This window comes from Bombus vosnesenskii, unplaced genomic scaffold (assembly GCF_011952255.1).
Source record: "Bombus vosnesenskii isolate JDL3184/JDL3185 unplaced genomic scaffold, Bvos_JDL3184-5_v1.1 scf7180000013272, whole genome shotgun sequence".
Taxonomy (NCBI): Eukaryota; Metazoa; Arthropoda; class Insecta; order Hymenoptera; family Apidae; genus Bombus; species Bombus vosnesenskii.
This window is the reverse complement of record NW_022882930.1, coordinates 4,281,936-4,308,136: the sequence shown is the minus strand read 5'-3', so window position 1 is coordinate 4,308,136 and position 26,201 is coordinate 4,281,936. Positions and strand designations below refer to the sequence as shown.

The window sequence follows — 26,201 nt, the reverse complement described above, 5'->3', positions numbered from 1 at the left end:
TTCAGGTAATATTTTATATTCGTTGCATCATTAATTACGATATAAAATATGAGATAGAATTAATTGAACTATGATACATATAGGGAAATTATTGGTCAAATAAAAATGCCTCTTGACGATAAGGCACACTGGAATTTGCTAACGGTTGTGTGTGTCTATAGAAAAAAATAAACATTGAATATGATGCATTAAATCTATCCTCGAGATACTATTTGTTTATTTTTCCGATTAATAAATGAACAGTGACAAAATTCGTTGCATTTTGGCGCTGCGGTTGTTGAAATAATGTGTTACGTATGTAACTAAATCTAGTGATAAATCTAGTGAATTTTTGTATTTCATGGTTGTTTTGTTCGTAACTATATACATAATTATGTATGGCGAAGCGCCATTAAGAAATGGACCTGATTAATTGTAATATGTAGCCGCTTGTAATTGCTTGTAATTGCTTGTAATTGCTTGTAATGTGTCAAAAAATAGGTTACTTTTGAACCGTTAGATTTCTAAAGTTAAGACACATACATTTTTGGATTATACGTGTCGAAAACTATCATAATATATAAAAGAAGTCAATCATTTTATGTCCTCTAAAGTAAAGTACAGCTTTGACATGGATATTGATAATCAAAGTGAAGACGGAGAAATAAAAAAAAGCCCTTTAAAGGATATGGACGATTTCAGGTATAAAATTACACGATGCTTTGTTAACTAACTAACCTCAATTCTCAAATTGCATTTTTAAAATAATAAGATCTTTTTTTAATACAGGTTGTTTCAGAAAGTTAGTGCCAAACTTCAACTCAGGAATATGCAGTACTCCTTAAAAGAAACAAAAATATTTTAATAAACGTGGATCCAAATATTAGTAGTTTTGGAGTTACAAAACATTTTTAATTATGAGCTTGTAACAACATAAGAGATTTTATTGCATATGTATCTACAACTTATGGAGTAAATTATGAAATTAAGCATACTGATATCATCTAACGACAATGGCAGAAGAATGTACTTTATCGTTTTATTGTTTGTGTACCATTTATGTGATTATAGAGTTATTCTACAGTTTAGTTTACATTATTTAATAGTCCTATGAAGAAATATACTGAATTGTGTGTTGAAATGAAAGGAAATTCTATGGAACATATGCTGTAGACAGAGGTAGATAATACTTTATTGATTAAAACATTTTATAACTCTAAAATTAATATTTGGACTCATGTTTAAGCTCTTGAGGTTTGACGTCAACTTTCTGGAATACTCTATATATGCATTTGTATTGCTAAAAAGAAGTCTTATAGGGGAAGTATGGGTTTCATTGGTTATTTCTAACACATTTAGCGCAGTTATAAAGATAAGCACACGTATTGACAGAAAGTGTCATATACAAATAAAACAATATAGCAACATGTGATGGTAAGTAATGGAGAACAGTACCTCCTTTGCCTTTGTCCTGCTATAGACTTCTTTTCAGTAGTGCATATATGTACATATCGTTTTTTTTTTACTTTTTGAATAAAGAAAAATAAGGTAATAGTGAGCAGTTTGGTGTGTGTCTATGATTGTTTTCAAACTTTAGTATATTATAAAGGATTGTTTAGAGAAGCAAAGTATCACAAAAAACAGAGTTGTGAACAAGTATAAATACTTTTAATTTGACTATAAAACTAAACCTAAACCTAATCTCTAAGTATATGAGAGAAATTGAATCGGAACTAAACATTAAACAGGTAAAAGAGGAGTTTAATTTAATATTTATTAATAAAATAGTCACAAGAAAGAAAATAACAATACATGTAACAAATATACAAAAAATGGAACTTAATAATCATCTTTGTCGCTATCAGTATCTAGCTATTTCAGCTGATCTGTGTTTGACGACCACTGTATGACGTTTCGACGACTGTTCAATTTTAATTTAGCTCTAGTGGACGAATCGCGAAATACAAATGACAAAATTTAATACGGTTTGGACTAGATTGAGGTTAGTTTAGGATTAGGTTTAAAGTAAAATTAAAAATACTTATAATTGTTTGCGACACTTTTTTTGTAATATTTTGCTTCCTTAAGTAGTTCCTTTTAATATACTAAAGTTTGAAAACAATCGAACCTACCAAATTGCTCACTATTAGCGAAAATAAGTTTCAATATGTATTTAATAATATCTAATATGTCGTTAAGTTCTAATAATAATATTTTTCATTATTGACCTGTCTTTTTTTTAAGTTAGATATGTTGTACATGCATTGCACGTATATATCAAATGAAAAAAAAACATACATATTCTGCCAAATCAGTTTTGTATGCTTAAGCATTAGTTGTTTTGAGAAAAATATATTTAAAGTTTTTCAGAGGAGGATGGGGGAGATACAGCAGACTCTTTGGATATAAAACCACCACAGGCTGTAGTCCGACATCACAAATCTAATTCATCACGAAGAAGAGACAAACACAGTGATAGAAGAGATCGTAGAGAAGAAAAGGAAAGAAAATCTAGACATCATGATCGTGGGGAGGATAGACATAGAGATAAACATAGACACCGTAGGCATGGTGTTGATATTTTGGAAAGATCAGAGCGTTCAGAAGGTTCCAAAAGAGATAGGGAAAGGCTTGAAAGGCTAGAAAGAATGGAAAGTCATAGAGATAGAGAGTCTAGACATGATAGGAAAGAAAGAAGTACAGGAGACCGTGTTTTGGAGGATCTGAGAGAAAGGTATGCAATATCTCACATTTACGTTGACAAATAAAGCTATATTTTCTATTAATATGTCTAACTTACAGATTATTGGATAAGAGAAGGGAAAGACGAGAAGATTCGCGAGACATTCGGGATTACAAAGTGGAAACACGTCGCGAGATTCGTTTGGACGATACTCGGGAATTACGCGAATCGCGTGAGCGTAGAGATATACGGTTGGAAGATATGCGAGAACGTCGTGAGACTCGTACTATCGATGATATTAGAGAACGACGTGAAATTCGGATGGAGGAACATAGGCATATGAGAGTATTGGAAGAGCAGTACTCTGAAACTGAGTTAATGGAACGGCCCGAAAGAAGTGAGAAACGTCATAAAAGATCACATAAACATGATCGACTTCGTGAAAGAGACAGAGAAAAAGCAGAACGCGAAAAAGAACATAGAGAAAAACAATTGCGTGAAGCGATGGAAATTGTCACGGAAGAACCAGATGATATGGAAATTAATGAAATACCGATACAGCCGAAGGATCCGAAAGAAATGACCGAACAGGAACTTAGGAAAGAAAGGTTACTGGAAGCGGATAGAGAAATGGCGAGGAGAAAAGAAGTCTCCAGATTAGAGTTGGAAGCGCGACGAATGAAAAGAGGGGAAAAACGACCTCTAAGCCCAGACAACAATCAAGATCCATCTATCGTGGAATTATCGGACGAGAGTCCGAGTCCTGCTCGTTCGGATGAAGTTCGTTCTAAATCTGTGGAGTAAGGATTAAGGCATAATATCTGTTGTAATCGATATCATGATATTCCATTTTTTATTTCTAAAACACCTTGGTTATTTGTTTACAGATCTAGACATTCGTCCGACGGAGAAAGAAGTATGCGCGAGAGGTCCTCCGATAGACATTCTTCCGACTCATCCGAATCTAGCAGCGATGATGACGATGAATCTAATGATTCAAATAAAGGTTCTAACGCCGATTCTAATGATGGTTCCGATTACAATAATCCAAGCCCCTTATCTGTTGATCGGTTGGCGAAGTCTGATCACTCTGACGGAGAATCGCCTGGACACGTAGATTCAAACGGCGCGTCTAAGAATGTAGAAGAAGAAGAAAAAAAGGAAGACGAAGAGCCTGAATTACCTCCATATTTGCCAGCAATTCAAGGTGCGTAATTGAATTTGTTTATTTGATTTGTTTATTTGTTTGTTTGATTTTCGTGTTGTGCAATAAACTTTTTGGCGTTTCAGGTTGTAGAAGTGTAGAAGAATTTCAGTGTTTAAATCGTATTGAGGAAGGTACATACGGTGTAGTGTACAGAGCACGTGATAAACGTACAGATGAAATCGTTGCTTTGAAACGTTTAAAAATGGAGAAAGAAAAGGAAGGTTTTCCGATTACCAGTCTCAGAGAAATAAATACTCTGCTGAAAGCTCAGCATCCAAATATCGTTACTGTTCGAGAAATAGTTGTTGGTAGCAATATGGATAAGATATTTATCGTAATGGATTATGTTGAGCATGATTTAAAATCGTTAATGGAAACGATGAAACAAAAGAAACAAGTTTTTATACCAGGTAAATATGACGAAATAATTGTATTATTGATAAAAGAAATAAAATATGAATATTTTGTCCACAGGAGAAGTTAAATGTCTTATGCAACAATTATTACGAGCAGTTGCTCATTTACACGATAATTGGATACTTCATCGAGATTTGAAAACATCGAATTTGTTACTAAGTCATCGAGGTATTTTGAAAGTTGGTGATTTTGGTTTAGCACGAGAATACGGTTCTCCTTTAAGACAATATACTCCGATTGTAGTAACACTTTGGTACAGAGCTCCTGAATTACTACTAAGTGGAAAGGAATATAGCACTCCTATCGATATGTGGTCGGTGGGGTAAGAAAAAATATTATAGAATCAGTATTTTTTTCATTTAAATATGTTTGCGTTATCAGTGATATTATATGTTTCTTCCAGATGCATTTTTGCCGAATTATTAAGAATGGAGGCACTCTTCCCAGGTAAATCCGAAATTGATCAATTAAACAGGATATTCAAGGAATTAGGTACACCAAATGATCGGATATGGCCTGGATATAGCAAACTGCCGATGGTGCAGAAAATTCCATTCGCTCATTATCCCGTAAACAATCTGAGACAACGTTTCAGCTTATCTTTATCAGATTTAGGCATCGAGTTATTAAATAAGTATGATTCTTTAAGTAATGTTTTATAAATCTAACGTCGTTTTTCTTTTTTCGTTAACTTAAAACAAATTTTTCTTTTTAGGTTTCTCACGTACGATCCTCAACAACGAATTTCGGCAGAGGATGCTTTAAAACATGGCTACTTTACAGAAGCACCGTTACCAATAGATCCACAAATGTTTCCTACATGGCCAGCCAAGTCAGAACTTGGTGTACGAACAGCGAATGCTTCACCAAAACCACCAAGCGGCGGGAGGGAGTACAAACAATTAGGAGACGGAGACGATGCTGATCTAAGCAACTCCGGTTTTCACATGGGTCTTACCGAAGGCGGTAGACAACCACCAATTGGCGGCGGATTCCATTTAAAATTTTGAACATATGCGAAGAATTCTTAATCGAACTAGAATTATTGTTTTTCTACAGAATGAAGTTTGTACATCAATTTCGAAATATTTGTTTTGCATTTGAAATGTATCAAATGAATAAAAAATTAAATAATTTAACATTGTTCGTGTTTTTTATTTCGTAGCTAACTAAACCTTATCTTTCATACGGCTTTTATTTTATGTAACAGTTGATACTTTTTGTTGCCAGGAAGAGATAGTTGATTAGAAGACCTCCAACAAGAACTTAATTCTATTGAGTTTATTGAGTTTAATACATTATAGGCTTAAAAGATTCTTTGAAATGTATACATTCGATAAAGCGTAGCTTCATTATCAAAGAATTTCAGCAATTTTACTTTCCAGCGTTGTTCATATTTTTCGGTAGACCTAGCAGCGAGTTTATGAGTTCAGAGTTGCGTTTAGAATGACAGAGGCAGGGTGGCAACATCAGCAGTCTTGCAAATTGTAAATCATTATTCTAGAAACACGTTTCACATATTTATTAGCATCGTTAAAACTAAACAGAAGTGGTATTTTATATTTTCTTACCATTCCTCTGCCGTATGGAAGATTCAACCCCAACAGATTCCTATAAGAATCTTCAGTTGTTCCCAGTATTTGGTACGTGATTCCCAGCATCACAAGTAAGATCAGCACGTATTTTACCGGTGTCATACTTCGTATACAAAGACATGTGAAAATGATTAATTACCCTCCTTAATTTAGTTTCCAATTTAAACAATTTTATACAATTACCTGTTCTCCGTAATTGATGCAAGTGCAAGTACTGTTTCTGTTAGCCGGGTAAAGCGGAATTGCCCTGAGAGCTGCAAGCTGCGGTACTTTTATACGGGTGATGCTCGTGGGGGTTGAAATCTGGCCACGACAGACGGATCTGTGAATGACAGTTATCTCCTTGAGGAAATATCGAAGAAATTCATCCATTTTCTTTTTCAATTATTATATAAGCTCTAGCATTGTTTATGACAGAGTTTTTAATCCACCTGGTAGGCAGAGGATACGTTTCCTCTCCTTCTTACTTTAGAAATAACTTTCTGATGACATATCATTTCATCATAATATTTCTTCACAGCATCACGACGAATCGAAATTTCCGAAGATTATTATTTTTTCATCCAAAGATGTTGGCCATGGATTTCTTGGACACCTTGATCCTTCTGCTTAATTTTCCATGATGGTTCACCATTCTCCCAAAACTTCCTAAAAGGTTCCCCTTTTTGCTTTTTTTTTTTTCGCAACAACATCCTCTTTGAGAATATTATCTTTTACGTATAATAAATTTAACACACAGGTGTGACGAAAGTAATGACGATTGTGACGGATATAAAGGAAGCGATAGGACTAACAAGAGTACCAATATGCTCCTATTAATATGCATTATTTTCATCATTACTATTATTCTGGGTCATTGACGCTCCTCCTAAGTTGCCTTACATATTGAAAGAGCAGATCAAAGTCGAGTAAGAATCTTACCGAAGGTATTGGCATTCACAAACACGCAGTGCATGAACGTCTTATCTACATTTACGACGCACTGCTTTCCAGTTAACGATACGATAACGCAAACATATGGAATTTATGTATACATTTACGTTGTAGAAGAATATCGGAGCTCTCAGGTGTTCAACTTTACGATTATTTACAATGTCTTTTGCTTTTCGCTCATTAACGACGCCTCGCGCGATTTCTCCCTTGGCCTCCCTTTGCAGACGAACACGAGAAAAGTTGCCTTAATCCTTAAAGGACGAGGCCTCGAGAGGATGTCTTATTTGGACGAATTTAAGAATGCCAATCGTATATTGTAATCTCAAGATATATGGTAATATGTTTCGTTTCTGTCTCGTTAACGGCGTTTCGTGCGATCTCTCATGTTCTCGCTTCCCTTTGCGGAGGAACAAGAGGAAACTTTCGTTAATTCTTAAAAGACGAAACTTCGGAAGGATGTTCTATTGGAACGAATTGAAAAATTACATTGTAATTCCGTACGTGAAACGTATAAAGATCGTAATCGTAATAAATCACAATGGCAAAGTAATGCAATCTTATTATACAGTTCCAATAATTAAGGAATTGTATTTATTCATGAGACGCCTACACGAAGATGAAGAGCGATAAATAACGAAGATAGGTTCGATATCCTTCGCGGTTGGGCAGTTACGAGAGAATAGAGGGGAAGAATGTGAGGACAAAGGAAAACGAAAAAGTAAAAGAAAGAGAAGGAAAGAGGAAGGAGAGGAAGAGAGCCTAGAGTTCCAAGAGTCCATACACGATAATCGAAATCTTTGTAACCTGGGATAGGTGTGGGTCACTAACCAGCAACCGGCAGAAAGCTGGCTTGAGACTGGTACCGTGGCCTTGATTCTTTCTTAAGACCCTTCAATCCAAACTTGAAGGCATGTGTCGCGTGTCGATCATGTTACAATTCAGTTTTCCTCATACGCCAGGCTTACCTTATACGTTGCGTCGGTTCTTCGAAAATCACCAAGCAATCTTCCTTAGCTATTTATCCCTATCCCTAGTAATCTCTTTTGTAGAACTCTGCCTTTTCTTTCGCTTTGCTTCTGTAACTGGAATTCGTCGTGGAATAATTAACACCATTGATGATGTAATTAAAAGCTGTTTGATTTCTTCGCTACAAGTAACGTAACTTTAATTGACGAATGGATTCCCGTGGCTTTCCCAAGGATTCCACTCCTTTCCAACACGTGTTGTGTAAATCACACAGGCGATGTAATTGGAAACATCGGCACACGGTCGTTTTGGCCTCCCGAATTATCTATTGGCCTCCTGTTAATAGCTTTCTCGTGTACATATCCGTGGCAAAATATTAAACGATCGTCCAAGCTGAGATTTCTAGGAGGAAAGATGCATTAATGGTTTCTATTAGTTACACCAGACAATGTATTATTCTATTGGGTCAAGGCTGGCGAAGAATCATGGAATCACGTCAAATTTCGTTGGTCATCCTCCATACTTTCCCTTTCTCAAGTTTTCAATTTCTATTATTTTTTTTTCGTGAAACTAGCGCGCTATTGATCGTATCTCTCGGCTAGATAGAAGATAAGAATCCTTGTAAGAGGGACGACGGTACGTGTCTGTGTACGAATTTTCTATCCATCATATATACAATTTTGTCATACGACGTTTCTTGCCGTGTGACTTAATTATGCATTCCGTTTAGCCGTTAAAGCGCTTTAACAGGTTTTACGTACGAAAAACTCATACAACCTGTATCGAAACACATTTGACTTCCCGATGCCAATGAACTTCAAAGACTACGTCAATAATCCGTTCCCGTCGTTCTGGCCCCTGGTCCTCGAACGCAAACTGGATCTTTCACGCCGAATTCGTTTGGGGAACGAAGAACAATTAATCGATTGGCATTCTGAAATTTGAATACTTGTCCCGTCTAGCTCCTCCTAGCTACGCATCTGTCTCCGTTCCTCCGCTTTTGTTCTCTCGTTTCATCGAGAAACCTCACCTTCCCTCGTCTTTCACCGAATCTAATCGCGGATCGATGGCCTGGAAGCCGGTACGTTCGTTACTTAAATTTCGGTTTTAGCGTAAATGATCTTCCACTCTTTTTCTCTTCCTTTCGCCGTTAGAAAGCAAACAAGCCGATAAAACAACCGGTTGCAAGTTCAAGGCGAATCGGCTATTCCATAAAGTGCCTTATTTTTAGGATTCTTGGGGATACCTGTGCCGCCACGATCGATTCCCAAATTCTCCAATGGGACGAGTCTCTTCTTTGCTTGACTTCCAACTCGCTACTTTTTCTTTCTTCGCCACTAAACTCGACACAAAGGTTTGGAAGCCTTCGTTCCTTAACGATCCTATCCACGTTATCCTTTTTTCCCTTGCCGTTCTGCCGCTTTATCGCCCGGGCTTTTATCTAACACGCGAAAGCTATAACAACGAGAAATTCATCGATTCGTGGAATTAATAAAATTTTGTTTTTCTGAACTTGCATGCCAGGAGGTCGCGACTCAAGGATTGTAACGTAACGGAGGCGTATCTCTCGTTGCCAGTTTATCGAAAGAAATATTTTGTGTTATTCAAAAACTCGTGTCTAGCTTGATTAAAAAAAGAAAAAAAAAAAAAAAGAATTGCAGAGACAGTCGAGTTGAATTTTTTTTCCGGGTATATATAGGTATTTCGATATCTGGCACACGCTGTCCCGTCGATAATAAATTTGCAAATTACGATCGTAAGCATTAAATTACGATTCGTGGCGGAAGCATTCACGGCAACGGGTTTCCAGTATCATTGAAACCAAGGTGTACTAAACGGAGAACGAGTATGGCATTCGTAACGGATCGCGCTATCCTAGAGACACAGTATCATACTAATCAGCCCTAGCGCAAACCAAAACACTACTGCATGGGATATTGTTGCGCGGACACGATACGATAACGCTTCCACTTGTACTCGAACTGATAATGCGCTTGTTTATCACAATGCACTAATTTAGTGATCTACTGGGAATCGTCGTACTTTTTTGCGGTAGTTAACGCGTCGCAATGGAGCGGAACGGACGCAGTTATAAATTGTAAGTTCATTCAATTCGAATTTCCGGCGTAAACAGTTCTATCGCAGTGATAAAGCGATATGCGAAATTGTCAAGAGTAGCATGTATATCGCATATCTACTTCGACAGTGTCAGAAGCCAAAATAATTTAGTTAAAAGAATACCAAAGGAGGATTTCCAGGACTAAGGATGGAAAATTACAAAGATAATACTTGTTGACCATCGTTCGTTAAAGTCGATTCTTTCCATGCAATATTATGTATTTAGTTAGAGTATTAGATCGAGTCGTGTTACTTTCAAAATACATGTACATCGTAACATTATCATTGAGTTTCCCTTGTATACGACGAATAATAATTAAATAGAAAAAGAAAACGGTAAATTACGGTATACACGCGTATCTTTTTAAAACAACCTATATCCGAGTTCTAATGAGAGACTTGAAGCATTCGTTTCATTCGATAAAGCATCATCGAAAAAGGCTTTACTGCTAATCGGATTCGTTTCACGAAACTATTGCACGAGATAAGGGTTAAAGGAGAAACGAAAATGGCTATACGTATGTGGCGGGGAAAGATAAAGTCATATATATCGAGATTAGAAGCTACGAAACCGTGGAGATGCAAGTTAAGGTGCAGGATCACGCACACAAAATCGCTGCACGGTGTGTCGTTGCTTCGAGACAAGGCGTATCGCGCCGCGTTCAGAATTGGTGTACGTACACTGTCATGTTCTTCGTGGTCAAGGACGTCGGAGACAGGGTCTCCGCGTAGGGTGCGGGAGCCGCGGGGTCCCTAGGCGATGGAGTAGGTATATATGGGCGTCCCCGCGCGTTCAGAATACCAGATTCATGCAAGTTAGCCCTCCCCGCGAAGCGGGTGGTGCGCTTTGAAAAATTCATCGCGAACGACCTGACGGAGTAGTTGTCCGGAGGGGCCCGGTCACGGCTTCTCAATCATCATCGGTCAGTGCAGTAGAATCGGCTGCCATTCACGCTTCTTCGGATCGGCCAGTTCGTAGAGCGGCCACAACCTGGACACCTTCTGCTGCACAACGTCCCTTTGTTACTCGCTTACGCCAAGGTTCGTCCGTTTTCTTGATTAAATTTCTTTGATTCTTATTAGATGTACGTTATAACGAGATTACGAGATGTATATTTTTTTATCAGATAAAAATATGGTTGTTTTCTCGCGACGAAGAAAATGATCGATGTTCTAGGTCGCGGTTGTCGAGTTTTCGAGACACGTTGCTTTCGGAATGTAAATTTCAACTTTTTCACGGGTTTGCGTCTTCCCTGTAATTTACTCGGGTCCGTTATTATCCGCAGAAAATTACATCTCTATATGCGTGCGACCATAATTTACTACCACTGGAACGCGCTTCTCGGTGATAAACTAAAAAAAAGAAGACGATGTAATATTCGGTCTATTAAGTAGTCGTTAAAGCAGTTTGATTCTCGTTAAACATCCATCGATTGACTTATATATATATATAGATTTTTTTAGTATCGTTCGATATTATATTTTACAATTTTTATCTCGTCTAAACCCGTATTAGAAACCAACGAATTCTTGAAAATGTTGCGAATCTGTTCGAATTCAGTTGTAAAGTTGTTCAGTTGTAAAGCAGTTTGATTCTCGTTAAACATCCATCGATTGACTTATATATATATATATTTATAGTATCGTTCGATATTATATTTTACAATTTTTATCTCGTCTAAACCCGTGTTAGAAACCAACGAATTCTTGAAAATGTTGCGAATCTGTTCGAATTCAGCTGTAAAGTTGTTCAGTTGTAAAGCAGTTTGATTCTCGTTAAACATCGATCGATTGACTTATATATATATATATTTTTAGTATCGTTCGATATTATATTTTACAATTTTTATCTCGTCTAAACCCGTATTAGAAACCAACGAATTCTTGAAAATGTTGCGAATCTGATCGAATTCAGTTGTAAAGTTGTTCAGTTGTAAAGTGCGTAAAAGAATACGAGACCGCTGAAATGTACGATAAATGGCTTGTCATCGAAGGTATTGTCATTGATATTTGTTGTATCGGAAGAGTGGTAGTTGAAGACTGGCTAGCAAACATTGTCCTCCTTGCGGTCGCTTCCACCTACGAGCGTCGCATTTTTAATGACTAAACACCATCGCGAAGATTCACGTAGCGGCGCGTGTCTTTGTCCTCGAGTGAATCAGCGCACGGTGTTCGCATAAATTTCGATTTTGCGGTTCATATTGTTATACGCGTGTCCCCCATGTCCGACGATTCGTCATGCAGTTATCAAGCAAGCTGGTTTAAGTAAAAGTACACGAATATCAAGGTTACTGTCTAGATTAAATTCCATGAAAAATCTCACGTTTATTCGTTTTCTTCCTTCTAAGGATTCTTCTGCAAAAGAAATATTAAATTTACTCGGCGACGAAGATAAAGTGGACTCGTGTGAAAATTACTAATAGAAAAGTGTACTTCTCATTACGTTTTGCCGTGGCGATTTTAAACGTTAAACGTGCGAACCACAGAAAAGCACGACAAATCATATTTCTTGTCTTTGGTAGAAGGGAGATTCCACAAACGTCTTCGCATCACAACTATCTTTGCATTCGATCTAGAACTGAATACGTGTTTTTATCTTGAATATATCGATAACATTAATTACACAGGCCGATATTAATTAAATTCAACTAACATTATTCGTTTCTCACAAGATATTGTAAGTCTACCACTTATATCTTCGAATCTATGGGATTATTCCTTTCTTCGACTATTTCATATTAAAGTACTCCTTTTCTAGCCACTAAAATGACATAAAAGTAAAAAAAAATCAAGAGAAATGAACTGTTTCATATTCGTATGGAATCTTCAAGACTTACAATATACTTCGCTATTAATTATCAGATATCTAAGTATGTACGATTATATATAGTTTTATATAAAAACTTCCATTCCGAGCTCGTTAGCATTCCAGAAAGCCAAGAAAGATGCCCTTTAAGGATATCGTATATATTAGCGCTTGAAGAATGGTCGTTTTTCAACGTACCGTGATCGACTGAGCTCGCCGAAGAGCAATTATCGCAGCAGTCAGAGCCCTTATAATGCGGAGCACATTTCGTTCTATATTATTTTTCAGTGTCTTGAACGCAGGACAGGTTTACCGATCAACATGTAGATACGTACGTTGTAAAACTGCGTCTGGATAAATCGCCTAGCCTGCATTTAGCACCCGATAATTCACGCGTAAAGTATCTCTACTCGTTAATTACCACGTTTTGTACTTGTCAGATACGTTGTCAAGTTTAATCGATGTCGTTGCTAATTTATCCGTCGATCATTCAAACCAAGCTTGTACCTCTCCGCGCGAATACTTTTACAATTGGTGGTTGTCTTCTGTTAAAAAGAAACTAGAGTTGCTTGACACAAACGTACACGGTTAACGACTAAGTCACTAAGATAGGAATTCGAAAATTAATAATATCATATCTATAACTACCGGTTGCAGCAGAATTCCATTTATCTGAATTTGTTGCAAGACAGTTTATATAATAATCGGAGTTCGCGTATCGAGAGCTTTTCCAATTTTACTTATTATTTTTCAGAAAAGATTCAGTTAATCGAACAACAAACTCAACAACAAGAGCAACAATTCTACTGTATAGTTTTAAAAGCTATGATCGTATGCCAGCAGCTAGGAAGATATCGTATTCGTCACTTTTTTTTTCCTTTCAGCGATGATTCCTTGGCTGATCCTGCTCCTCGTGGCCTCAGCGGCCGCAGGACCATCCTATTTAAAATCTATTCCTGACGTATTACAACCACCCCCATTGGATCCTATCGAAAGAGAAGCAGATGCTGAAATCATCAGTCTGCCTTCGTTTCAACGAGGCGCCGTCGAAGGTCCTCCGATGATCGAGAACCCGTTGATGGATTCTTCCATCAGCAATGCTGAATACGGATCGGAGAGATTTCCTCTGCGTGATGCGGTCGAAGCGTTGCCCGCAAACAAGATCGGCTTTCAAGTCGTCAGTCTACCTCTACAAGATTCCTCGCAGTTAGTATTGCCATAAAAAATACACATTACATATCTTGTTTCATAAGCGCGTTCTTCTTCGATATGGAATTTCATTTGCAAAGAATCGGCATTCACCTTGTACTTGCCATTCCATGATTAATTTATCGACGATTGCTCGTCGAAGTTGCAAATTGAAGCTGCTAATGGGCTTATTCGATGTATTTGATTAACTGTTTGTCCATTGGACAATTAACAAAGGATGATTAATACCGGTTTAGGGGACGAGTACCTTTAAGAGACGCCGTGGAACATCGGGAAGCTCCTTTCTTCGGTAATTTCGATCACGAGTCCATCTGGATCGAGCCATTGGCACCGCCAACTTTAACAAGGACCGAGCAAATCATTAATCCAAAAGTGGTATGCCATTTGGACTCCAGCGCGGTTCACAGGATAGAGCCGTTCTCTTTGTTTCCCCAATCCGTGCCGGACCATCGATGCAGCCATCTGATTTATATTGCTGCCACTTTGGGTATTTCATCTTTTGACTAAGACAATTAATAAAGCAATACTATTTACTTGTAAATTATAGTAACGATGTATACATATATTTATTCATAATACATAATATCTATTTATTATAGCATTTACACGCCAATTGATTAGGTCTAAATATATTAAATTTCGTATGATTCGGTAATACTTTTATACGACTGCAGAAACATAATGATGATAAAAGTGAAATATAGATCCTGATAAAGGAAACGCTTTTTGTAGCTATTATAGATATGTAATATTACTATTTAGTAATCAATGCATATTTATAACTAATTAACACAGCGTTATTAATGATAGAACGAGTAAATAGCGAATAATTTTCCCATTTTCAGATCCAGAGGAGCTGGTTGTCGTCTCAAGGGACCGCGAATATGACGAGATCAAGGGTAAAGTGATCAAACTCCGTTAATTCGCGAGTAAAGAACGAATATATATTTGAAATCACGAGTCCCGTTAATTTATTCCATCGATTCGAATAGGTGGATATAAGGCAGTAACGGGACATCGATCGAGGGATCCAGCATTGCGAGTGCTCGTCTCGATCACGGCGCCAAATCGGGGGAAACTGTTCTCTGAAGTGACCAAGAACCATTGCACCCTGCACTGTGAAAAATTTGGAAAATCCATCTTAAGTTTTCTCGAAGCGCATGACTTCGACGGCGTCGAAATCGATTGGGATGGTTCGCCGGATCGCATCGATGACTTGAAACTCTTGTTGAGAACGATCAAGAAACTTTTCGCTGATCGAGAATACATTCTCGCGGTCGTTCAAAAGCCAGACGATCCGGTGGATCGGCAAATCACTTCTGCAGCCGATTTAGTTCTTCTGAAAGCTTGGAGAGACAATCCTGCGTTCAGAAGAGAAAAATTGGCTCTTCATCCCGCACCATTGAAGTATGTTGCTCGAGTGACGAATAAATGGATCGATCAAATCCCGACAGAGCACCGATCGAAAATTGTTCTTGGCTTACCCGTATTTGGACAAGGATATACTTTAAAATTTGGAAATTTTACCGACACTGGTGCACCTATTATCGGGCCGGGGATTGAAGATGTCTATACCAAGCAGAAAAATGGAAGAATGGCTTACTACGAAGTAATTATTAATAGCTGTAACTTACCTAAAAAAGACTACTATAAGCTGTATCTTTTTGCACTTTCGTATTATTATCTGTAGATCTGTGAGAAATTGGAAGATGGATTGTGGACCTCTGGGAGAGACGAGGAAGGGCCATACATAAAACGCGGTGACCAGTGGGTTGGTTACGAGGATCCATTGTCGGTGAAAATCAAAGTGGCTTACGTTAGATCAGTCAGACTCGGTGGAGTTTCCTTATGGTCTCTTGATTTGGACGATTTTCAAGTTAATATCATGCTATTTTTATTGCACGATTAAAACACGTGAATATTATTATACGACGTATTTAATATATATTTTCAGGGCATTTGCGGTAATTCGTGGCCTATGTTGAACGCTGCAACCGAATCGATAGGCTTGTACGATGAGGTAGAACTGAACGAATGTTCTACCGATGGTCTATCTAATGATCCAGAAAATTGCTCAGGCTTCTATTCCTGTCACAATGGTAAACGAATCCATTCGTTTTATAATTCTTTTCTCAGAAAATTTTTTGTTAATTTTAAAATGTAAATTTTTAAATGTAATTTTTGTAATGTAATTTTTGTAAATGTAAAAATGTAATTTTTAAATGTAAAATTCGTATGGACATAGGAGTGCGATATCGAGGTCAGTGCGGACCAGGAAGATTCTTCGATTCCATTAATGGCCGTTGCGTAAAAGCGAATTCGAACATTTGTAAACCAGTACAATTCGATAAAATGCAAGGAAATCATTACCAGACTGAGATAAGGGAAACGCAAGCTTTCCAAAATTTAGAGATTTCTCCGAAGAAGGGTCCCCGTGTAGTCTGCTACATAACTTCGTGGTCGCTCTACCGTAAAGGAGATGGACTGTTCGCTCCAGAACGATTAGACTCCCGTCTATGCACCGATATAATCTATGCGTTCGCTGGATTGAATCCAGACACGTTGCTCATCCAACCGTTAGATCCTTGGATCGACATAGAACACAGTAATTAGATTAAATCATATTAATATCGATATTAAAAGGAATCAGAATGATAAGGTTTTACGTAAGAAATTCTAGTAAAGAACTGTTTCGTATTTATACATATAATTTTTATAAAGAATTGCAAAGCAATCATTTTGCTTGCTTTGAGTAAGACGAGTTCAATTCTTTATCTTTCTTAAATAAAAAATAAATATTTTCAGATTTATACGAGCGAGTGACAAAGACGAAAGGATCAAAAGTGCTCTTGGCCATCGGAGGCTGGACAGACAGCACTGGTGACAAATACTCTCGTTTGATAAGCAGTAGCGTTGCACGTCGCAAATTCGTTGCAGCTACGATAAACTTCTTGAAGAAGCACAACTTCGACGGCCTATCCTTCGAGTGGAACTATCCAAAATGTTGGCAAAGTAATTGCAGAAAGGGACCCGATTCCGACAAGCCCAATTTCACCAAATTAATCCAGGAACTGAGAAAAGGATTCGATGAAGAGGAACCGAGGCTTACGTTAGCCGTAGCATTCTCAGGTTATAAAGAAGTGATCGACAGAGCCTACGAAGTCCGTGAAATTTCGGAAATGGTGGATTTCATGTCAGTGATGACGTATGATTATCACGGTGCTTGGGAGGCAAAAACGGGTCACTTGTCGCCCTTATTTGGAAATACCGACGACATCAATCCATACTACAATGTCGTAAGTTTTGCAACAAAGTACATTCTGTGAAACAAGAAGAATTTATTATCAAATTTTGTTTAGAATTCCACGATGGAGTACTTGATAAACCTTGGAGCGGACAAATCGAAACTTTTGGTAGGCATACCTTTATACGGACAAGCTTATCGACTGTCTAGCGAGAATTTAACAAATCTTGGAGATCCTGCCACTGGACCTGGAACTGCTGGAGAATTTACCAAACAACCTGGGATGCTGGCCTATTACGAAGTTTGCGACAGAATCAAGAACAAGGGCTGGCAGACAGGATTAGGTAGAAAGCCAAAAGGAGGAAGAAAATATCTATCTTTTGACCCAAAATGTTCCATTTTAGGGCCAAGTGCGTACCGCAGAGACCAGTGGGTAGGCTACGACAATCAGGAGAGCGTTTTCGCCAAAGGAGAATACATTTTGAAACGTGGTTATGGGGGTGCAACACTATGGACAGTGGACTTGGACGACTTTTTAAATCGCTGTTGTTCGGAATCCTTCCCACTATTGAAGAGCATAAATCGTGCACTAGGTTATTTGGTTGATTCACGAATCATCTTGAAATCGAAATACAAACCTCGAGTACCAGAAAAGTAGACGCGTGTATGTTAAATTGTAGGTCGTTTAAAGAATAAAGCTTCCGAAGGATGCGGACGGCCACCAGAACCAGTTACACCACAACCTCCAACGTTGACGACTCACAGTGACGCAGTGGGAGACACTCATCGACCAACGACGCCAATGGCAAAGCCAACCACGTGGCCAATGTGGACTGAAAAACCGAGTACAGGCAATCATCACACAACTACTACTTGGCCCACTTGGACTTGGAAACCAAGCAAACGACCGGAGTCAACGACTAAAAGTAGTACCACGGTCTGGTGGACTCAATCAACTAGCACTGCTTCTTCAACATGGACTTCAACCAAGTACTACATACTAAATATATTATTTATAATCAATAAGTATGTACTTTTTATTATACCTTTTACCATAAAATAATTGTAGAGCACCGGAGCAGTTAACAACGGAAGCCACGCAAGGTACAGAGAAGCCAACAGACTCCTCAAAACCAGACAAGCCGTGTATGGTAGGAGAATACGTGCAGGATCCTGATAACTGCAACAACTACTTTAGATGCGTGCTTGGTGAATTGCAACGCGAACAATGCGCACCAGGATTGCACTGGGACGCGAGACGACGCATTTGCGATTGGCCAGCTGCGGCGAAATGTCAAGCAGAGACAGGTCAGTTTCCCCATTCTTATCGTATGCATTTATTCATCAAAGAAAGCTATTCAATTCGATAAAGCGAAAGAAGCTTAGCTACCAGAATAACTTCTTGCGTAAAGGTATGCATAATGACATTAAAATTTTCTGATATTTGAACGATGAATATATTTCTTGTCAATCAAATACTTTATTCCATGGTGAATTGGTTTGTATTTTTTAAAGCTGGCAATATTGACTGTTTAAAAAATGCATATTATGTTACATATAAAAGATTCAACTTACTCTATTATCAATGTTCTCTGATAATTATACAACGTATCCTTCTACGTAACTTCTTGAGACGTTGTCATCGACAGACGCATCGGTTCATTAGGAACAACGCAAACCTGTTTATCCCCGTGCAATATCAGTAAACATCTTCATTTCTGCATACATCTTTCTGCTAGTTTTGCAATCGCCGCCTCCAGGCAAGTATCTTCCCTTTGTAATCAATTCGATTCGTATGCGACGCTCAGCGTCAGCGAGAGTTCTGCACTGTTCGTGTCTTTCTTCTCGTAGTCTGGTCGAAAGATGATTTACGTTAATCGCATAATTCTCGTTCTAATCTCAGTAAATCCCACTTTGATGCAAGTGTACAAAATTTCGCGACCGTCTGGTATAAATACGTTCATAAACATAAAACAAAGAAATGACTAATTCTAAAAGTACTTTGTGGTAAATTTTAACATCTTGTACTTCTGTTTAAAATAGGTTCTGTGACTCAAAAACCATCATGGACCACCATGAGAACCACCACTACGAAAAAACCAACTACGTCGTTCATACCTTCTTCGTCCAAACCTATCACCCAAAGACCAATTATGGAAACTTCGACCGGAAAGCCGCCAAAAAATTGTGTACACGGGGAATATTACTCTTATCCAGATTCCTGCACAGGTTTCCATATCTGCGTGAATGGAAATTTAATTTCTCAACAATGTGGACCGGGATTGAACTGGAACAAGGAGAAGGGCATGTGCGACTGGGCTTTCAAGAATCCTTGCATCGAGAAGCCGAAGAAAACAGCCTCGTTGGTCGCAGGAGGTACCAAGTCAAATGTAAGTAAACTATTATTAAAATTATTAATATCATTAAAATTACAAGTCACGTAGTTATTTTTTACTGTTTTCTTTTAGTCGTGTACGCCTGATAGTTACACTGGCGTTCCAGGAGATTGTGAGAGCTTCCAAGCATGTTTATGGGGTCGCTACGAAGTATTCCGTTGCGCTCCAGGATTGCACTTTAACGAGAGAACTCGAATATGCGACTGGCCATCTAGAGCTAATTGTCAAGATAACTCTGTATCGACAGATAATCAAGATCCCAACACACCTAGCGATAAGCCAATTAATCATCCAACGAGTACTGAAAAGCCTTGGGTAGCAAGCACCACTCAAGCTACGACCACCTTGCCATCAGCCGTGATAGATGCTGACAAAGTTTCTCCATTGTCTGGCCATTACAAAGTAAGATCATTATCGTAATTAAACTGCTGACAGTTATGCAAATTCATATTTTTGTAAATACGACAGAAAGAATAGCACCTAGGCAGAAATTTCTTTCTCCTATTAAATATTACAACAAGTACTGTACTTTGGATATTTTGCGTCTGATCATTTATTTCTTCATTGTGTTAGATCGTGTGTTACTTCACGAATTGGGCCTGGTATCGAAGAGGGGTCGGTCGTTATCTTCCTGAACATATCGATCACACTCTCTGTACCCATATCGTTTACGGATTTGCTGTTTTGGATTATTCAGACCTAATCATCAAGGCTCACGACTCCTGGGCGGATTACGACAATCGTAAGTCATTTGTTAAAAACATATTGACATTGTCAAACGCGGAGTGTACATATAAATGTAAATCTATGTCGAACAGATTTCTACGAACGCGTAGTCGCGTACAAGAAACGTGGATTGAAAGTATCTCTCGCTCTGGGAGGTTGGAACGATTCAGCTGGAGACAAATACAGTCGTCTAGTGAATAATCCTACTGCTAGGAAACGGTTCGTTGAACAAGCAATCCAATTCCTGGAAAAATACGATTTCGATGGGCTTGACTTGGATTGGGAATACCCAGTTTGCTGGCAAGTACGTGCATATCAACGTTAATAGATATACACGAACATGCATAATGTATATCGTATAAAATATACATAAATATTCTAACTCCTTACATACGTATATAAAAATCACTGAACATTACATTTATCTTAGGTTGACTGCAATAAAGGTCCATCTTCAGATAAACAAGGCTTCGCAGATTTGCTTAAAGAACTGAGCAACGAATTGAGACCCAGAGGATTATTACTCAGTTCGGCGGTTTCGCCGAGTAAGCAAGTGATTGACAAAGGCTACGATGTTCCAGCACTCGCTAAATATTTGGATTGGATTGCGGTGATGACTTACGATTTCCATGGTCAATGGGACAAGAAAACTGGCCACGTAGCACCGCTCTATTACCATCCCGATGATGACTATTATTACTTCAACGCAAATTATTCCATCAATTACTGGATCGCTAAGGGAGCTCCTCGTAGAAACATCGTTATGGGTATTTATTTCTTATTTTACAATCTTATATTATACGTAGACTGCGGATTTTTATACAATTTTATATTTTTGTTTATATCAATCATATTATATTTCAACCACTAAATATTATAAAGAGTACCTTACTTTCGATATTATTTATATCTTCGTATATTATGTGCAATCTCGCACTTTTAAATTTCTTATAAATGCCATAAAAATTCGCAGCCTAATTATAAAAATACGAATTAAATATTCACCTAACTGACTTATCCCAATAACAGGAATGCCATTGTACGGACAGTCGTTCTCCATAAACGACCGCAACGCAGGTACAGGATTAAATGTGCCAGCTAGTGCTGGACAAGCCGGTGAATTTACTAGAGCTGCAGGATTCTTGTCTTATTACGAGATTTGCGATAGGATTCGGAACCGTGGATGGAACGTCGTTCAAGACTCAGGACACAGAATGGGTCCCTATGCATATAAGGGCACTCAGTGGGTGAGCTTCGACGACGCTGACATGATTCGACGGAAAGCCGAGTATGTTAGAGACATGGGTCTTGGTGGTGGAATGGTGTGGGCGTTGGATCTCGATGATTTCCGGGGACGCTGCGGCGAAGGACCGCATCCGTTGATGCATACTCTTCAAAAAGTTTTAGCTAGTCCTCCCAACAAAGATGAAGAACGTAATTCATTTTTATTCAATTAATTTTTAGCTGTTCATCTTTGTCTTCAGTTTTAGGTTTATATATATATTTCTTTTTATTTTGGGTTTCTTTCATAGTTGAGAAGCCACCGATTACAGTGGATGATTTGGATCAAGGTCCGATGGCGCCCACGGTAGCATCCACCACTGTTAAGACACCCGTGCCATCTTCAACGTCGAGGGATCAACTGCAACCTGACGATAAATTCAAAATGATTTGTTACTTTACAAATTGGGCCTGGTATCGTCAAGAAGGAGGAAAGTTCTTGCCAGAAGATATAGACCCTGATCTCTGTACTCATGTTCTATATGGTTTCGCAGTACTCGATGGATCGCAGTTGACGATTAAACCACATGATTCGTGGGCTGATATAGACAACAGTAAATATCGAGATACATTCCATACAATTTTTCCTTTTTCTCCGTGTATCATTGTATTATCATTTCTAGAGTTCTACGAAAGGGTCGCGGCTTTAAAATCGAAGGGAATAAAGGTATTAATGGCTATTGGAGGATGGAATGATTCAGCAGGTAACAAATACAGTCGTTTGGTGAATTCACCATCGGCTAGACAAAGATTCGTCACGAATGTGATCCAATTTATCGAAAAATACGAGTTTCAAGGCTTGGATCTAGATTGGGAGTATCCAGTATGCTGGCAGGTAATAAACTCGCGTTTATTCGTTTATAATCTTCGATCTGATTATTGGATTAGTAAAAAGTGATATGTCGATAAATAAATTTTAGGTCGATTGTAAAAAAGGTCCAGCTACAGACAAAGAAGGATTCGCTAGTTTAGTGAAGGAGTTGAGCGAACAATTCAAACCAAGAAGTTTACTGTTATCCGCCGCGGTTTCTCCGAGCAAACGAGTCATTGACACAGGCTATGACGTACCAAGCTTGGCGAAATACTTAGACTGGATATCTGTAATGACGTATGACTATCATGGTCAATGGGACAAGAAAACCGGTCACGTGGCGCCACTGTATCGACTGCCCAATGACTGGGAGCCAACTTTTAACGCGGTAAGTGCACGTCAGAACTTAAAACCATTAACGATGAATATGTATATCGATAAATCTGTTTACATCTGAATCTTACTAATTTCTTAAGAAACGAACTGTAATAAAAACGGAAAATTCTTATCCATGTTTTTTATACAAAAAATTACATATAATTTTTATAAAATATTCCGAACGTCTGCATATCATTTTTTAAAAATATTATTTTAATAATCGTATAGAACTTTTCAATTCATTATTGGATGGAGAAAGGTGCACCAGCGAAAAAGCTTGTAATGGGAGCACCACTGTACGGTCAGTCCTTCTCCTTGGCAGAAAGAAGTGAGAGAGGATTAAATGCACCGACTTATGGCGGCGGTGAAGCCGGCGAAGCAACAAGAGCCAGAGGTTTCCTGTCTTATTACGAAGTAGGTATTCTACTTTCCTAATTTCTTATTTTTCTCTCTCCCTCTCTCTCTTTCTTTTAATAAATATTCATATAATATTACGATCTTAAATAATCATAGATATGCGAAAGGACATTAAAGAAGGGTTGGACCGTGATCCAAGACAAACAACGACGTATCGGTCCCTACGCATATAAAGGTGATCAGTGGGTCAGCTTTGACGATACCAGACAAATTAAACTGAAGGCGGAATTAATAAAGGATCTTGATTTGGGCGGCGGCATGGTGTGGGCTCTCGATTTGGACGACTTCAAGAACAGATGCGGCTGTGAGCCTAGCCCGCTTCTCAGAACCATGAACAGGGTTCTAAGAAATTATCCCAAAGGTCCATTGTGTCCAGTAACGAATGGTAAATATTCTGGAAGATGAACATTCGTTTATAGATATGTCCAAAAGATGGAAATAAATGTAATAATATTTTAAAAACAGAATTTCTCACGATTGACGCTGGAGAATCCATGATGGAATCTACGACTACTGAACGACCAAGTTGGGAACCTACTACTTCTACTAAACCAACGTACTTGCCGCCAACGTCTACAACCGCGGATCCGGATTCTGATATCGATGATACTATTGAAATAGAAGCTGAGCCGCCAATAATAGGTGGTTCACCAGACGACTGCGGCGGTCGTGTTTTTGTTCCCCATAAGAAAGATTGCTCTAAATACTTCTTATGTAATTTTGGAAAGCTTACTGAACACTCTTGTCCTCCTGGTCTGTATTGGAACGAGAATCGTTGCGACTGGCCTGAGAACACCAAATGCCAGGATTCTCAGCGACAAGTAAGAGTTTTACAATCTTGGTGAATCAATGTTTCATTAAGGTCGTGTTTTGCATGAGACTCTCCACTTTTTTCCGAAATTAAGCTGCATAGTGACATAATTTTGCTTTTTAATTTGCAGTCGAACGAGTTATTGCCATTAATCTCTGACCAGGAGAATAACAAGAAGAAAATGATTTGTTATGTAATGAACTGGGCGCGAAAGCGGCCTGGGGTAGGACAATTCCTACCAGAGGACATTGATCTAGATTTGTGTACTCATATAGTTTACGGTCTCGCGAAGCTGGATCCGGAACGATTAACTATACAAAATCCACAGGCTGCTGGACAGAAGGAATTTCTTAGTAAAATAGCTGATATTAAAAGCAAAACTGGACTGAAGGTTTTGCTTGGTTTGGGTGGCTGGGATGAATCTACGGATAATAAGTACAGCGAATTGGCGCACAATTCGGTGGAACGGAAAAGATTTGCGCGCCACGCTGCTCTTTATATTCAGAGTCGCGGATTTGATGGTCTTGACTTCCTTTGGGAGTATCCAGTATGCTGGCAGGTACGAAAAAGTACATAGAGATGCAAAAATGAGTTAAACATTTCAAATTCACATAAAAAAATAAAAAATAAAAAGCTACAAATAAATAAGTAGCTACGCTTATATTACGTTTTATATTATCGTGAGTCATTCATGATTCACTCGTATTCTTATAGATTATAAAATTCTTCTGCCATTATTAATCATATTTTGCTTTATCTTTATCTGTATATAAATTAACGAGCCATTTTCTAGGTTGATTGCAATCGTGGACCATCAAGTGATAGGGAAGCTTTTGCAGCCCTGCTAAAGGAACTAAGCATAACTTTCAAACCTAAAGGGTTGCTCCTTTCCACCGGTGTTTCTGCTAGCAAAGAAGTCATCGACGTAGCTTACGACGTTCCAGCATTAATCAAATACCTCGATTGGATAAATGTTATGACTTACGACTATCATGGCTATTGGGAGGACAAAACTGGTCACGTAGCCCCGCTTTATCGTAATCTGGATGAGCAGACCAAATACTTGAACGTGAACTTTACAATAATCCATTGGCTGGAACAAGGTGTGCCATCGAATAAACTGATAATGGGAATACCAGCATATGGGCAAAGCTTTACGTTATCGAGAAAATTGCAAGGAAGAGGAACACCAGGCCTTAACGCACAAGTTTCCGGGCCCGGGCATCCAGGAGACTTCACCAAATCAGCCGGAATGCTCGCTTATTACGAGGTATGTATGAATTTATTATTCGACAGATTAATCATATTTGCATGATAAATAGTTAAATAACATAAGTAAGCGGTAAGTGTTTGATTTAAATTGCTATTGCAATCGAATTTGATTTATCTATGGAAAACTTTCCTATTTTCTCATGTTTACATGGATTGCAACATTAATTTATTTTTATATCCGGAGGTTAAGCCGAATGTTCTCTCCTTTAATAAACATTTTCTCAGATATGTAACAACGTAAAAAACAGAGATTGGTCCGTGATCAAGGATTCGAAGAATCTGAGTGGACCGTATGCTACCAGAGGTGACCAATGGGTCAGCTATGAAGATGTATCCAGTATAGCGCAAAAGGTAACTAACGTCTATGAATCATTGACGCAAGAATGATGCACGAGAATGTTTGCGTTGTAACGTTGTACTCTTATCGTCTAAATACATAGATGTTCACTTGTCTTCTTCCAGACGAAATTCATAAGAGATTTAAATCTTGGTGGCGCCTTGATATGGTCATTAGACGTAGATGACTTCACAAATCTTTGTGGCTGTGGAAAATATCCTTTAACAACAGCGCTTAGTCAAGGACTTAGAGGAGAACGTAATCTCAGAATGGATTGTACTTGAGATACACGTACTTTAGACAAACACGCGAGTAATTCACGGATGACAATTCATTGACGTTGCGTTCCACTTTCACGGATGACCATAAATCTCGGATCGACCGTATCAGACAACATAAGTACTGTACGGCAAGAATTCACAAACGTAATGTCTCAGGAAGAACAATACAATTTAGAGAAAAAAGAAGAGAACAGCGTTTACCTTGATTCTTGTATCGCGTTACAATTGCCAACAATGTGATTGTATAGGATCAAACAGGATTCTATCATAGCACTTTCTGATTCGCCTTATTCTCCGTTTCATGGTATAATAGTACATATCTCTGTAACGAGTG

The 26,201-nt window shown here is 38.3% G+C and overlaps 3 protein-coding genes across 9 annotated transcripts; 2 read left to right on the top strand and 1 right to left on the bottom strand.

Annotated features, from left to right (window-relative positions):
• The first annotated feature begins 390 nt into the window (after positions 1-390).
• LOC117231268 (cyclin-dependent kinase 11B) lies at positions 391-5,426 on the top strand. 6 transcript variants are annotated; one of them, XM_033489552.1, is made up of 10 exons: positions 572-681; positions 769-781; positions 1,051-1,158; positions 2,342-2,713; positions 2,782-3,462; positions 3,550-3,869; positions 3,953-4,279; positions 4,344-4,608; positions 4,690-4,920; positions 5,002-5,426. In XM_033489552.1, exons 4-10 carry the CDS (start codon positions 2,628-2,630, stop codon positions 5,294-5,296), a joined length of 2,205 nt encoding a protein of 734 aa, XP_033345443.1. In that variant the 5' UTR covers positions 572-681; positions 769-781; positions 1,051-1,158; positions 2,342-2,627; the 3' UTR covers positions 5,297-5,426. The 6 variants fall into 6 exon arrangements, with proteins under 6 accessions (XP_033345439.1, XP_033345440.1, XP_033345443.1 ...); XM_033489548.1 differs by lacking the exon at positions 1,051-1,158 and having other exon boundaries at positions 391-681; positions 769-813; XM_033489555.1 differs by lacking the exon at positions 1,051-1,158.
• Positions 5,427-5,552: 126 nt separating this feature from the next.
• On the bottom strand, positions 5,553-6,263 carry LOC117231236 (pigment-dispersing hormone peptides). The gene is made up of 3 exons (XM_033489478.1): positions 6,065-6,263; positions 5,858-5,984; positions 5,553-5,786 (listed from the first exon to the last, which is right to left on the bottom strand). Exons 2-3 carry the CDS (start codon positions 5,981-5,983, stop codon positions 5,661-5,663), a joined length of 252 nt encoding a protein of 83 aa, XP_033345369.1. The 5' UTR covers position 5,984; positions 6,065-6,263; the 3' UTR covers positions 5,553-5,660.
• A 7,327-nt stretch (positions 6,264-13,590) lies between these two features.
• LOC117231197 (probable chitinase 10) lies at positions 13,591-25,870 on the top strand. Of its 2 annotated transcripts, XM_033489383.1 has the most exons (28): positions 13,591-13,910; positions 14,150-14,400; positions 14,759-14,812; positions 14,906-15,522; positions 15,604-15,789; positions 15,868-16,012; positions 16,159-16,518; positions 16,719-17,209; positions 17,273-17,501; positions 17,562-17,750; positions 17,838-18,147; positions 18,227-18,465; positions 19,201-19,547; positions 19,626-19,955; positions 20,127-20,295; positions 20,372-20,583; positions 20,710-21,046; positions 21,309-21,713; positions 21,812-22,114; positions 22,184-22,395; positions 22,481-22,759; positions 22,978-23,163; positions 23,263-23,551; positions 23,632-23,987; positions 24,108-24,536; positions 24,771-25,247; positions 25,475-25,600; positions 25,712-25,870. In XM_033489383.1, the coding sequence occupies exons 1-28, from the start codon at positions 13,591-13,593 to the stop codon at positions 25,868-25,870; spliced, it is 8,007 nt and encodes a 2,668-aa protein (XP_033345274.1). The 2 variants fall into 2 exon arrangements, with proteins under 2 accessions (XP_033345274.1, XP_033345272.1); XM_033489381.1 differs by having other exon boundaries at positions 17,273-17,750.
• Positions 25,871-26,201: the final 331 nt, after the last annotated feature.

Coding starts and splice junctions, on each gene's coding strand:
- LOC117231197 (XM_033489381.1), top strand. CDS start 13,591: ATGATTCCTTGGCTGATCCTGCTCCTCGTGGCCTCAGCGGCCGCAGGA. Junction 18,148..18,226: donor TCAACATGGACTTCAACCAA/GTACTACATACT, acceptor AAATAATTGTAG/AGCACCGGAGCAGTTAACAA. Junction 21,714..21,811: donor TCCCAACAAAGATGAAGAAC/GTAATTCATTTT, acceptor TTTCTTTCATAG/TTGAGAAGCCACCGATTACA.
- LOC117231268 (XM_033489548.1), top strand. CDS start 581: ATGTCCTCTAAAGTAAAGTACAGCTTTGACATGGATATTGATAATCAA. Junction 4,280..4,343: donor GAAACAAGTTTTTATACCAG/GTAAATATGACG, acceptor TTTTGTCCACAG/GAGAAGTTAAATGTCTTATG. Junction 4,609..4,689: donor ATCGATATGTGGTCGGTGGG/GTAAGAAAAAAT, acceptor TGTTTCTTCCAG/ATGCATTTTTGCCGAATTAT.
- LOC117231236 (XM_033489478.1), bottom strand. CDS start 5,983: ATGACACCGGTAAAATACGTGCTGATCTTACTTGTGATGCTGGGAATC. Junction 5,787..5,857: donor TTCCATACGGCAGAGGAATG/GTAAGAAAATAT, acceptor ACGTGTTTCTAG/AATAATGATTTACAATTTGC.